Genomic DNA, 14,995 nt, shown 5'->3' on the forward strand with positions numbered 1-14,995 from the left:
GCAATACAACTGCTGGTAAGCAGGAATACAAGTGCTGGTAAGCAGCAATACAACTACTGGGAAGCATCAATACAACTGCTGGGAAGCAGCAATACAACTGCTGGGAAGCAGCAATACAACTGCTGGGAAGCAGCAATACAACTGCTGGGAAGCAGCAATACAACTGCTGGGAAGCAGCAATACAACTGCTGGTAAGCAGCAATACAACTGCTGGGAAGCAGCAATACAACTGCTGGGAAGCAGCAATACAACTGCTGGGAAGCAGCAATACAACTGCTAGGAAGCAGCAATACAACTGCTGGGAAGCAGCAATACAACTGCTGGGAAGCAGCAATACAACTGCTGGGAAGCAGCAATACAACTGCTAGGAAGCAGCAATACAACTGCTGGTAAGCAGCAATACAAATGCTGGGAAGCAGCAATACAACTGCTGGAAAGCAGCAATACAACTGCTGGGAAGCAGCAATGCAACTGCTAGGAAGCAGCAATACAACTGCTGGTAAACAGCAATACAACTGCTAGGAAGCAGCAATACAACTGCTGGGAAGCAGCAATACAACTGCTGGGAAGCAGCAATACAACTGCTAGGAAGCAGCAATACAACTGCTGGGAAGCAGCAATACAACTGCTGGGAAGCAGCAATACAACTGCTAGGAAGCAGCAATACAACTGCTGGGAAGCAGCAATACAACTGCTGGGAAGCAGCAATACAACTGCTGGGAAGCAGCAATACAACTGCTGGGAAGCAGCAATACAACTGCTGGGAAGCAGCAATACAACTGCTGGGAAGCAGCAATACAACTGCTGGGAAGCAGCAATACAACTGCTGGGAAGCAGCAATACAACTGCTGGGAAGCAGCAATACAACTGCTAGGAAGCAGCAATACAACTGCTGGGAAGCAGCAATACAACTGCTGGGAAGCAGCAATACAACTGCTGGGAAGCAGCAATACAACTGCTGGGAAGCAGCAATACAACTGCTAGGAAGCAGCAATACAACTGCTGGGAAGCAGCAATACAACTGCTGGGAAGCAGCAATACAACTGCTGGTAAGCAGCAATACAACTGCTGGTAAGCAGCAATACAACTGCTGGTAAGCAGCAATACAACTGCTGGGAAGCAGCAATACAACTGCTGGGAAGCAGCAATACAACTGCTGGTAAGCAGCAATACAATGTACATCACATTAGAAGCACTGGTAGTCACTATACGCACTCTGGATAAGATGCACTAAGGGTATTACATGCACTCTTGGGTGTCACAAAGGTTCTGTCAACCCCGGTGTAAAACTTTAAAGCACATTTTAAGCAGATTTTAAAAGCACATTTTATCGGTTGTACAAAATTAATAACTCGTTGGACAACCTCCTCAACATCAGATAAACTACCATTAAAACTTTAGTATATTTTACAAGTTTAGTTGGACCCTTTCGTTACTTGATACCACTTACTAGATACTAGTTACTAGTACTCAGGAGTTTACAAGTTTTGATAAGCCCTTCAGTTACTAGATAATAGTACTCGGGGGTTGAAAGACGTTTGGGATTCCCTATACATCACGTCAGGCTTAAACCTATTATTAAAAAATACAATGAAGTAACAGTGTTTGTCCACAACAGGAGCGACCTGTGCCATAGGTGGCACTAAGGCAGATGTAGTTACCTCAGGTGGCACTAGGGGGAACCTAGGCACCCCTAGGTGATACCTGGGTTGTAGCAATTATTCCAGGTGGATTGTGGGTGGTGTGTACTCATATGGGAGAACCCCAGGTGAGTAGTGTGTACTCCACATATTAAGGAGACATTTCCGGTGTGTGTACTCCATATAGGAGATAATCCAGGTAGATGGTGTGTACTCTAGGTATGTGGGATATAATCCAGGTGAGTGGTGTGTGTTGTAGATAGTATGTGGTGCTTTGTGGATATTGCATGTGGGCGGGGTACGAGTAAATAGTGGGCAACCCAGGATGGTGGTTGGCAACTCATGACACTAAGCCAGATAGGTTGGCAGGTGGCTGAAGGCAGAGGGTGGGCAGGTGGTTGAAGGCAGAGGGTGGGCTGGTGGCTGAAGGCAGAGGGTGGCCAGGTGGTTGAAGGCAGAGAGTGGGCAGGTGATTGAAGGTAAAGAATGGGCAGGTGGTTGAAGGCAGAGGGTGGGCAGGTGGTTGAAGGCAGATAGTGGGCAGGTGGCTGAAGGCAGAAGGTGGACAGGTGGCTGAAGGCAGAGGGTGAGAAGGTAAAAGTATATGGGTGGGCAGGTGGGTAAGTGCAGTGGGTGGGCAGATGGGCACTAGAGGATGCTGGTAAAGCGGATGAGAGTAATGATACATATAACAAGATAAAGGATGAGTACAAGACGGTCGAGGACAGCAGCCAGCAGCATCCACTGATGAGTGTGGCTATCATCCAGACCTCTCCTCTCTCCCCCGCTGCTGCTGCCTTCACCCAATTCCACCTCCTCACCCTTCTCCCCGCTCTTCTGCAGAGTTTGCTTTCCACTCCCCTCGTTCTGTAGAGACACACAATACTGTCAACAAGTGTCATGAGAGTGCATTTCTACTCCCACCTGGAATCCTCATAAACATATTGAAAATGGTATAAAACACTAACAACTTGATGATTAAGACACATATGCAACAGTTTAGTATCTTTATTATTGAAACGTTTCGCCTACACAGTAGGCTTCTTGAAGCTGGCTCTGTATTTGACTGAAGAAGCCTACTGTGTAGGCGAAACATCTCAACAATAAACCTACCCAGTTGTTGCACATGTATCTCAATCAGCAAGGCACCTCGTACAGGGGTGACAAGTCAGGTGACAAGCTAAGTGCAGCTAACCTAGATGAGAGTCTATGAATCTAAAATCGTGGCTAATTGTTGAAATAGTTTAGCATATACAAAGTTAATATAGTTATATTTTAGAAGGCCCCTTCTATCATGGGCCAGTAGGCATAATGCACTGCGCCTACAATATAATGTTATAAACTCATAATATAAGTTAACCTCAGTGGGTTAAAAAAAATGTGGGTAGCTTAAAAAATTAGTCGGACAAATACAATGTTGATAAGGTTAAATTTAAGAAGGACCTGCCTAGGATGGGTCAGTGATCATAATGCAATGCTTCTACAGAGAAGCATGAAGATAAAAGATATAAATACCAACACGAAGTACGAATAATGTGATTCTTTATTGACTACGTTTCGTCCACACAATGAGCTTTATCAAGTGACAAACACCTACCTGACCTGCAGGTCAGTCTCAGATACAACCTACACAAAATTCTTCTCCTGACTCTCCACACTATATATAATCATGTACTCTTGACCCAGGTAGATCTGTTTGTGACTTGATAAAGCCCATTGTATGGGCGAAACGTTGTCATTAAAAGATCACGTTATACTACATATGTGTCTATTTTTCCAGAGAAGCATCTCACCAACTGTAATAAATGATTGTATCTGTGTTGTAATATATGTATAATCTGAGTGTGTTTCTGTACAGTGATTCTCTGTGAATATAATAACCATTAAATCTTTTATCAGGGGTTGATATTTTCTTTATCTAATAATGCAAATTTACTTGACATTCCAGGAAACTGAGTCTTGATTTTCCGTTAAGGAGTCTACATTGAAGTTTACCAGGAAGACTTAGTGACAGTACACAAGGTAAGGTTTACCAAGTCGACAGTGACATTACACAAGGTAAGGTTTACCAAGTCGACAGTGACATTACACAAGGTAAGGTTTACCAAGTCGACAGTGACATTACACAAGGTAAGGTTTACCAAGTCGACAGTGACATTACATAAGGTAAGGTTTACCAAGTCGACAGTGACAGTACACAAGGTAAGGTTTACCAAGTCGACAGTGACAGTACACAAGGTAAGGTTTACCAAGTCGACAGTGACAGTACACAAGGTAAGGTTTACCAAGTCGACAGTGACATTACATAAGGTAAGGTTTACCTGGAGAACCAGCAGTCTACAAAATTCAACAAGTTCATATTTACTAGCAAACTCAACACAATTTCCACAATGCTTCATTATTCAGGGTCTCCACCTTTTTAAAATCACAACTTCTAAACAATACAATGATGCTTTAACCCACAATTCTGAGAGAAAACTTGATATCTATGTCTTTCTCCTTCCTGGAACAATGCATTATATCCAGGATACTTGGGTATAAATGGCAAGAATATTTCCCATTTTTTCTGAACTGACTGTTACACGGCCGGAATCCGGAAGTAAAAGAAAACTCGGAACTCATCCAAGGTATATAACATGGAACTAATTATGTATGCTCTTGGTAATGTAAATAATGGATTTTAAATTGTTTTGCTAGTCATGAGATGACGATTTGTGTTTTTATAGGAGAGTAAGTTAGTCACGGTAGTAGTGAGGTCGAAATAATAATAAATTATAATGTCTGTAACTGATGAAAATTGCATAAAGTACCGACAAGTTGATGATTAAGACACATGTGCAACACTTGGGTATTTTTATTGTTGAAATGTTTCGCCTACATCAGTAGGTTTCTTCAGTCAAACACAGAGGCAGCAAGTGTAGTAATGAAATGTTTATGTTATCAGTCCAACTTTGGAGAAATAGTGTTTGTGGTGGTCAGTCCCTCAGTCTGGAGAAGAATTCAGCTCCATGGTCTGGAACTGAACTCTTCTCCAGGCTGAGGGACTGACCACCTCAGATACTGTTTCTACAAGGTTCATGCACTGATTACATCATCTTCATTTCACTACTACACCTACTGCCTCTGTATTTGACTGAAGACGCCTACTGATGTAAGCGAAACGTTTCAACAATAAAATACCCGTGTTGCACCTGTCTTAATCAATGTCAGTAACTGCTTGTAACTCAAGCACATCAATACATAACTCTTGAACGGTGGGCCTCACAGCATAAGTAATTTTTACATTTTATCTGGAAACTGTTTTTATCAGCAGATATTAAAGATAAGTTTAAATTTACAGAACATCGATACAGTCCTTTTGACTAAGTATGAATGCAATAATAGTGTTTTAAAAATACACTATTTTTTCCGTACATTCTCACCTCCATAAGACGGAGAATATCAGTTGTTGGCATACATGTGAGTTGTTTGTAGAGAAGCCGTAGTATGAGGATGGTTGTGAGAGTGATAGTACTAAGTACCGATATGATAAACATACCAAACATAGAAGGAGCAGAGAGCCTTTATTAATTAACAATGTTTCTCTCACGCACGAGGCCATTATCCAGTTAATTATCTACATAAAGCTCCCGCGTTAATTAATTAATGATGGTTCTACACTGCTTGTGTGTATTATATGGCTACTAAAGATTTTTTTTTCACACGGCTATACTGTGGTTCACTGGTTGAATAATTTTGATTGGTTCCTAAGAGCCTCGTTTTTAAGCGCGAGTGTATATAATTAGGGGAGCTCATAAGCTGGGATCATTCTCTTCTCCGTCTACCATTGCGCTGAGAACAACTGTGGTACAACAAGCTTTGTACACCATGCTGGAGGTACAAGCAAAAGTTCCTTAGAACAGCATCTCCCCAGAAGAAGCCAACAACGACAAAATCTCCTCATTTAAAGTGCACTTTGGGATAAAACAAAACCTCTGCTATGGGGCTGTCGCCCTAAGGGACTTTTTCCAAGGGACTTTTGTCCTACACTTATTGTTGAAAGTAAGAAGTGCAAGCACTGGATATCCTCCTCTATACCACACTGCTGTGATGATATACACTTAGGTGGTGATGAAGTACAAGTGCGTGGTGAGGGAGTGCACTTACCTGGTGACGGAGTACATTTACCTGGTGACGGAGTACATATACCTGGTGAGGGAGTACATTTACTTGATGAAATATATGTACAAGTGCGTGATGAGGGAGTACATTTACCTGGTGAGGGAGTACACTTACCTGGTGAGGGAGTACACTTACCTAGTGAGGGAGTACACTTACCTGGTGAGGGAGTACATTTACCTGGTGAGGGAGTACACTTACCTGGTGAGGGAGTACATTTACTTGGTGATGAAATATGTGTACAAGTGCGTGATGAGGGAGTACATTTACCTGGTGAGGGAGTACACTTACCTGGTGAGGGAGTACACTTACCTGGTGAGGGAGTACACTTACCTGGTGAGGGAGTACATATACCTGTTGAGGGAGTACATATACCTGTTGAGGGAGTACATTTACGGGTTGAGATAATACACTTACTGTGTTGGTGTAGTTGGAGAGGCAGAGGAAGCACGAGAGTGTGTGTAGTGGTGACTTGATGATGTTGGGGAGAGGGTATGGATGAGGATCCCTGGCCAGTCTCACCACCAACGCCGCCACCAACACACTCACCAACACCAACAATAGCTGCTGACTCACCAGCCTCACTGTATAATCACCAAAATAAAAAGCGTTAATCTAAAATGTATATATCACCAACAAATGTATTTCATAGTTTGGAAACATAATGCCTGAATAAATAATCACATTAAAGTTTGACATTTAGTCAGAAAATTTGTATTTATTCTTATAATACGTTATTACATTTTTTTTAACCCATCGGTCGTTTCCCACCCAGGCAGAGTGACCCGAGAAAGAAAAAACACTCTCATCATCACTCACTCCATCACTGTCTTGCCAGAAACGTGCCGATACTCCTGTTCAGAAACTGTAACATATCTCCGCCCCTCCTTAGGAGTGCACGTACTCTGCTTCCCACCTCCAGAACTCAGGTTCCATATTTAGTTCGCGAATTATATATATATATATATATATATATATATATATATATATATATATATATATATATATATATATATATATATGTCGTGCCGAATATGTAAAACTGGTCAATTAGCAAGAACTCATTTAAAATTATGCCTTTTCTAAAAAAAATTCTTATACGTTTAAAGATATAATTTTTTCATTAATGTTAATGTAAATTTTTTTAATTTTGCACCAAAAGAATCTTAGAAAACTTACCTAACCTTATTATAACAAGAACGATTTATTTTAGCCTAACCCAACTATATATATTTTAGATTTGTTTACAGTAATTTAATACTAAACAAGCACAGTGAAATATATTTTTATCGTTAGGTTCAGAATGATTTTGGCGAAATTATTGCATACACAAATTTTCACTTGTCCTATATGGCAAGATGAACGTTGCTATTTAAGCCAAGATCGCAAGTTCTGCCTATTCGGAACGACATATATATATATATATATATATATATATATATATATATATAGATATATATATATATATATATATATATATATATATATATATATATATATATATATCTATATATATATATATATGGAAATAAATGGTATCAAATACCGACACAGTGGAAATATAAACACATATGCAGTATAATGTGATCCTTTATTGACAACGTTTCACCCACACAGTGGGCTTTTTCAAGTCACACACAGATCTACCTGGGGTGGAAGGTACGCGAGTATTTATAGTCATGTTCAGAATGTTGAGGTCAGGTGGAGAATGCTGCATCTGATGATCTACCGGGTGGAGTTATAGAGTCTTGGGTAGCTTGGCAGGGGTATTGGACAAGTTGTAGACCTTCTGCAGTGTTCTATGTTCTTATGTGGGATAGCGATGAAGAAGTTATATATATAAATATATATATATATATATATATATATATATATATATATATATATATATATATATATATATATATATATATATATATATATATATATATCGGTATCCCTATAAGGGAATACCTACAGTGGTTGCCTAAATTATTTTTTACTACTTTTAAGATGTTTATATGCTTCTTTTTGCGATAACTTAAGAATGACTTTTGAGCGGCTTCAAACTTTCAAAGTCGGTGTATCTTATTTCGAAGAAGTTTTGTAATGTTTATCATTCAACACTTTGACCATCACTCATAAATAATCATTGTCTTTGCAGAGGCGCTCAAATACGACAGTTTAGAAGTCCCTCCAAACTGCCAATATCACAAAGCCCTCCTCTAAAGTGTAGATATTGATTTCTATTCGATAACTTGGGACTGCATCATCTGATCAGCTTTCAGTTGTTAGGCAGTTTAGGTGCCAATTTCCGTAAACAATTTGGATTGTATAAAGTACCAATATAGAAAAATATGTGTTTTATAAATTCGTTTAACAAATGTAATAAGAACTAGTAGCATAGAATATTGTGAATATAGTGGTATACAATACTGATAAGTTGATAAGTAAAACACATGTACAACAGTGAGGTTATCTTTATTACAAATAATTTCTGCTACACAGTAGTCTTCTTCGGTCGAATACAGAGGCAACAGAAACAGTAGAGATGTGAAGACGATGTAATCACTCCATCACCCTGGAAGACGTAGTTTAGAGGTGGTCAATCCCTTAGCTGAGGGACGATTACATCGTCTTCACGTCTCTACTGTTTATGTTGCCTCTGCATTCGAGTGAAGAAGCCTACTGTGTAGGCGAAACGTTTCAGAATAAAGATATGTAACTTCTGCACACGTGTCTTACTTATCAATATAAAATATTATTCAACATACCATTTTCATCATAGTTGAATGGAATTCTTCTCGAGGAAAATGATCACTAATTTCAATCACAGTTCTGGTTACCTCTGATGATTCTGCAATATTTTTTTTATTTGATAGATGGGATGAATTTTGAAATCTTTTTTGATTTTGGGAATTTCTGAAATAAGTTTTGACTGGTTTCAAAGCATTTACAATATATAGTAGATACTGAGCCACGATCCTGCTACTCTACTTCCATTTTGGGGTAAATATATCCTGATAAAAGGCAGATGTAGATACAAACACTTATATACAACTCAAGATATCTCTTGAGGAAACATTTCGATGCTAGTGTTTACTTTAGTTCTAAATGAAGAAGCCGCTCGTGATAAAACCTGTCTTCAGTAACTGTTTTCTGGTTATAAGTATGACCATAATTTATAAAGGGGTAGACCGGTAAGCCAGCGGAGGGTCTCCGTTAGATGACCAAAAGCTCCAACGGCGGGTCATCATTTAAGACCCACGTCAGGAAACATTTATCATGTTTCCTGGTATAAACCTTGGTAATAAATACCGACAAGTTGGTTTAGAAAGACACGTAAGCAAACACTATAACATAGTGTTTGCTTACGTGTCTTTCTAAACCATCATGTTTCCTGACAAACCTAACCTAACCTAGCCTTTCTTCAGTAAATATCTTGAGCTATGCATAAGTGTCTAGCTACATACTGTTGTATCACCATACTTGTCCTCCCCCACAAACACAGTGTCTAGCTACATACTGTTGTATCACCATACTTGTCCTCCCCCACAAACACAGTGTCTAGCTACATACTGTTGTATCACCATACTTGTCTTCCCCCACAAACACAGTGTCTAGCTACATACTGTTGTATCACCATACTTGTCCTCCCCCACAAACACAGTGTCTAGCTACATACTGTTGTATCACCATACTTGTCCTCCCCCACAAACACAGTGTCTAGCTACATACTGTTGTATCACCATACTTGTCCTCCCCCACAAACACAGTGTCTAGCTACATACTGTTGTATCACCATACTTGTCCTCCCCCACAAACACAGTGTCTAGCTACATACTGTTGTATCACCATACTTGTCCTCCCCCACAAACACAGTGTCTAGCTACATACTGTTGTATCACCATACTTGTCCTCCCCCACAAACACAGTGTCTAGCTACATACTGTTGTATCACCATACTTGTCCTCCCCCACAAACACAGTGTCTAGCTACATACTGTTGTATCACCATACTTGTCCTCCCCCACAAACACAGTGTCTAGCTACATACTGTTGTATCACCATACTTGTCCTCCCCCACAACACAGTGTCTAGCTACATACTGTTGTATCACCATACTTGTCCTCCCCCACAAACACAGTGTCTAGCTACATACTGTTGTATCACCATACTTGTCCTCCCCCACAAACACAGTGTCTAGCTACATACTGTTGTATCACCATACTTGTCCTCCCCCACAAACACAGTGTCTAGCTACATACTGTTGTATCACCATACTTGTCTTCCCCCACAAACACAGTGTCTAGCTACATACTGTTGTATCACCATACTTGTCCTCCCCCACAAACACAGTGTCTAGCTACATACTGTTGTATCACCATACTTGTCCTCCCCCACAAACACAGTGTCTAGCTACATACTGTTGTATCACCATACTTGTCCTCCCCCACAAACACAGTGTCTAGCTACATACTGTTGTATCACCATACTTGTCCTCCCCCACAAACACAGTGTCTAGCTACATACTGTTGTATCACCATACTTGTCCTCCCCCACAAACACAGTGTCTAGCTACATACTGTTGTATCACCATACTTGTTCTCCCCCACAACACAGTGTCTAGCTACATACTGTTGTATCACCATACTTGTTCTCCCCCACAAACACAGTGTCTAGCTACATACTGTTGTATCACCATACTTGTCCTCCCCCACAAACACAGTGTCTAGCTACACACTGTTGTATCACCATACTTGTTCTCCCCCACAAACACTGTCTAGCTACACACTGTTGTATAAGAACATAAGAAAGGAGGAACACTGCAGGAGGCCTGTTGGCCCATACTTGGCAGGTCCTTTACAATTCATCTAGAACATAAGAACATAAGAAAGGAGAAACACTGCAGGAGGCCTGTTGGCCCATACTAGGCAGGTCCTTCACAATTCATCCCACTAACAAACATGTGACCAACCCAATTTTCAATGCTACCCAAGAAATAAGCTCTGATGTGCAAGTCCCACTCAAATCCAACCCCTCCCACTCATGTACTTATCCAACTTAAATTTGAAACTACCCAAAGTCCTAGCCTCAATAACCCAACTAGGAAGACTGTTCCACTCATCAACTACCCTATTTCCAAACCAATACTTTCCTATGTCCTTTCTAAATCTAAACATATCTAATTTAAATCCATTACTGCGGGTTCTCTCTTGGAGAGATATCCTCAAGACCTTGTTAATATCCCCTTTATTAATACCTATCTTCCACTTATACACTTCGATCAGGTCTCCCCTCATTCTTCGTCTAACAAGTAAATGTAACTTAAGAGTCTTCAATCTTTCTTCATAAGGAAGATTTCTAATGCTATGTATTAATTTAGTCATCCTACGCTGAATGTTTTCTAACGAATTTATGTCCATTCTGTAATATGGAGACCAGAATTGAGCTGCATAATCTAGGTGAGGCCTTGCTAATGATGTATAAAGCTGCAGTATGACCTCTGGACTTATGTTGCTTACACTTCTTGATATAAATCCCAGTAATCTATTTGCCTTATTACGTACGCTTAGGCATTGCTGTCTTGGTTTAAGGTTGCTGCTTACCATAACCCCCAAGTCCTTTTCGCAATCTGTATGGCTAAGTTCTACATTATTTAACTTATAAGTGCTAGGGTTATGGACACTCCCTAGCTTCAGAACCTTGCATTTATCTACATTGAACTGCATCTGCCACTTTTCTGACCAAGAGTAGAGTTTGTCTAAATCCTCCTGAAGTTCCCTAACATCTACGTTTGAATCAATTATCCTACCTATCTTCGTGTCATCGACGAATTTGCTCATATCACTAGTAATTCCCTCATCAACATCATTGATATATATTATAAACAACAACGGGCCCAAGACTGATCCCTGTGGAACGCCACTTGTTACAGATCCCCACTCGGATTTAACCCCATTTATGGACACTCTCTGCTTCCTGTCTGTGAGCCATGACTCGATCCACGAGAGCACTTTTCCCCCAATGCCATGAGCTGCTACTTTCTTTAACAGTCTTTGGTGTGGAACTCTATCAAAAGCCTTACTAAAATCTAAGTAAATAATATCAAATTCTTTATCGTGGTCAACAGCCTCAAAAGCTTTACTGAAGAAAGTTAATAAATTAGTTAGACAAGACCGGCCTCTTGTGAATCCATGCTGAGTATCATTAATCAAGCTATGCTTATCGAGATGGCTTCTTATAATCTCAGCTATAATTGACTCTAGTAATTTGCCTACAATTGAGGTCAGGCTTATTGGGCGGTAATTTGACGGTAACGACTTGTCCCCTGTTTTAAAAATAGGAATTACATTAGCCATCTTCCACATATCAGACACTACACCTGTTTGAAGTGATAAATTAAAAATATTAGTTAATGGTTCACAGAGTTCCATTTTGCATTCCTTAAGAACCCTGATCCCTGTGGAACGCCACTTGTTACAGATCCCCACTCGGATTTAACCCCATTTATGGACACTCTCTGCTTCCTGTCTGAGAGCCATGACTCGATCCACGAGAGCACTTTTCTCCCAATGCCATGAGCTGCCACTTTCTTTAACAGTCTATGGTGCTCAACTCTATCAAAAGCCTTACTAAAATCTAAGTAAATAATATCAAATTAAAAGGACACAAGTGCAACTAATGTGACATTTATTGTGGCAACGTTTCGCTCTCCAGGAGCTTTATCAAGCCATGGCTTGATAAAGCTCCTGGAGAGCGAAACGTTGCCACAATAAATGTCACATTAGTTGCACTTGTGTCCTTTTACTTTACATATTGTCGGTAATTCTACCAACTTTATTACAATATCAAATTCTTTATCGTGGTTAACAGCCTCAAAAGCTTCACTGAAGAAAGTTAATAAATTAGTTAGACAAGACCGGCCTCTTGTGAATCCATGCTGAGTATCATTAATCAAGCTATGCTTATCGAGATGGCTTCTTATAATCTCAGCTATAATTGACTCTAGTAAGTTGCCTACAATTGAGGTCAGGCTTATTGGGCGGTAATTGAAGAGATAAATTAAAAATATTAGTTAATGGTTCACAGAGTTCCATTTTGCATTCCTTAAGAACCCTTGAAAAAACCTCATCAGGACCCGACGACTTATTTTGCTTCAGTCTGTCTATCTGCTTCACAACCATTTCACTAGTGACTGTGATGTTACATAATTTATCTTCTTCTGGCCCACTATAAAAATTAATTACTGGAATATTGTTAGTGTCTTCCTGTGTAAAAACTGAGAGAAAATAATTATTTAAAATCGAGCACATTTCAATCTCTTTGTCAGTAAGATGCCCATAGTTATTTTTAAGGGGACCTATCTTATCTCTAACTTTTGTTCTATAAACCTGGAAAAAACTCTTTGGGTTAGTTTTAGAATCCCTAGCAACTTTAATTTCATAGTCCCTTTTAGCTTTTCTTATCCCCTTTCTAATGTCCCTCTTAATGTCAATATACTGATTCATAAGATGACCCTCACCTCTTTTGATACGCCTATAAATTCCTTTCTTATGCCCTAGTAGATATTTGAGCCTCTTATTCATCCATTTTGGGTCATTTCTATTTGATCTAATTTCTTTATATGGGATAAACGTTCTTTGAGCAGCATGCATAGTGTTCAGAAAACTGTCATATTGATAGCTCTCTTCGTTACCCCAGTCAACAGATGATAAGTGTTCTCTAAGCCCATCGTAATCTGCTAAGCGAAAATCTGGGACTGTTACTGAGTTATCGCTACTATCGTACTTCCATTCAATGCTAAATGTAATTGATTTGTGGTCGCTAGCACCCAGTTCCTCTGAAATTTCTAAATTATTAACAAGGGATTCATTGTTTGCCAGAACTAAGTAAAGCAGGTTATTACCCCTTGTAGGTTCTGTCACAAACTGCTTCAAAAAACAATCCTGAACTACTTCTAAGAAGTCGTATGATTCTAAATTCCCAGTCAAGAAATTCCAATCAATATGACTAAAGTTAAAGTCTCCTAGAATTACTACATTATCGTGCCTTGTGGCCTTAACAATATCCTCCCATAGTAGTCTTCCTTGGTCCCTATCTAAGTTTGGGGGACGGTATATCACTCCTAAAATCAGTTTTTCATGCCCCTCTGAAAATTCTATCCAAACAGACTCTATGTGTTACTTCAGACATAATTCCCGTTTTTATGCAACAGTTCAAGCGATCTCGGACATACAATGCCACCCCACCCCCCTTTCCGATACTTCTATCTACTTGGAACAATTTAAAACCTTGAATGTGACATTTCGCAGGCATGTCCCGACTTTTTGAATTAAACCACGTCTCAGTTAAGGCAAATACATCAATGTTACCTGCACTAGCAACTAATCTCAACTCGTCCATCTTATTCCTAGCACTACGGCTATTAGCATAATAAACATTGAAAGACTCTCCTTTCTCTTTACCATTCCTGCTCATTTCTGTTTTTCTACTAAACCTATTACTGTCCTTATCACCCAATGTCACTCGCTTTTCAATATCTACCTCGTTCTGCTTATTACTAGTTCCCCTAGAACTCATAATATTGCTACACTGGGACTTCACTGTTTTCCTGCCAAAACCCATATCACTAACTATTCCTAGTTTAAAGCCCTAACAGCTCCCTCCACTGCAGTTGCCAGTGCTCCCACCCCAGACCTAGATAAGTGAACCCCATCCCTGGCATACATGTCATTTCTGCCATAGAAGAGGTCCCAGTTGTCAATGAATGTTACCGCATTTTCCTTACAGTATTTGTCCAGCCAGCAATTGACACCAATTGCCCTGGACAACCATTCATTTCCAACTCCTCTCCTTGGCAAAATACCACATATGACAGGGTTCCCACCCTTCCTCCTAATTATTTCTATTGCTGACCTATACCTGCTAATCAGGTCTTCACTCCTACGTCTGCCAACATCGTTGCCTCCAGCACTGAGACAGATAATAGGATTGCTCCCATTACCTCTCATGATGTCATCCAGACGGCTAACAATATCCTCCATCCCAGCCCCAGGAAAGCAAACTCTGTCTCCTACTCCTGTCCTTCAAGCAGAACGCCCTATCCATATACCTAACTTGGCTATCCCCAACAACAACAATATTCTTACCTTCCTTGGTGTCGTTCGTCGTGACGTTCCCAGTAGTCGACTCACATTCGTCGGGTAGCACTGAGAA

At 40.0% G+C, this 14,995-nt stretch overlaps 1 protein-coding gene across 3 annotated transcripts in view; it reads right to left on the minus strand.

The window, feature by feature from the left end:
* Window positions 1-1,176: 1,176 nt before the first annotated feature.
* LOC128698804 (neuronal acetylcholine receptor subunit alpha-5-like) overlaps window positions 1,177-14,995 on the minus strand; it is a 169,959-nt gene continuing 156,140 nt past the window's right edge. For all 3 annotated transcript variants that reach the window (XM_070097732.1, XM_070097730.1, XM_070097731.1), the window contains exons 9-10: window positions 6,216-6,382; window positions 1,177-2,507 (exon numbers count right to left, since the gene is read on the minus strand). In XM_070097732.1, the coding sequence (XP_069953833.1) occupies window positions 2,289-2,507; window positions 6,216-6,382 (386 nt within the window). In that variant the 3' untranslated portion in view covers window positions 1,177-2,288. The remainder of the gene's footprint in view (window positions 2,508-6,215; window positions 6,383-14,995) is intronic.

The sequence above is a fragment of the Cherax quadricarinatus genome, chromosome 59, assembly GCF_038502225.1.
Source record: "Cherax quadricarinatus isolate ZL_2023a chromosome 59, ASM3850222v1, whole genome shotgun sequence".
Lineage (NCBI taxonomy): Eukaryota > Metazoa > Arthropoda > Malacostraca > Decapoda > Parastacidae > Cherax > Cherax quadricarinatus.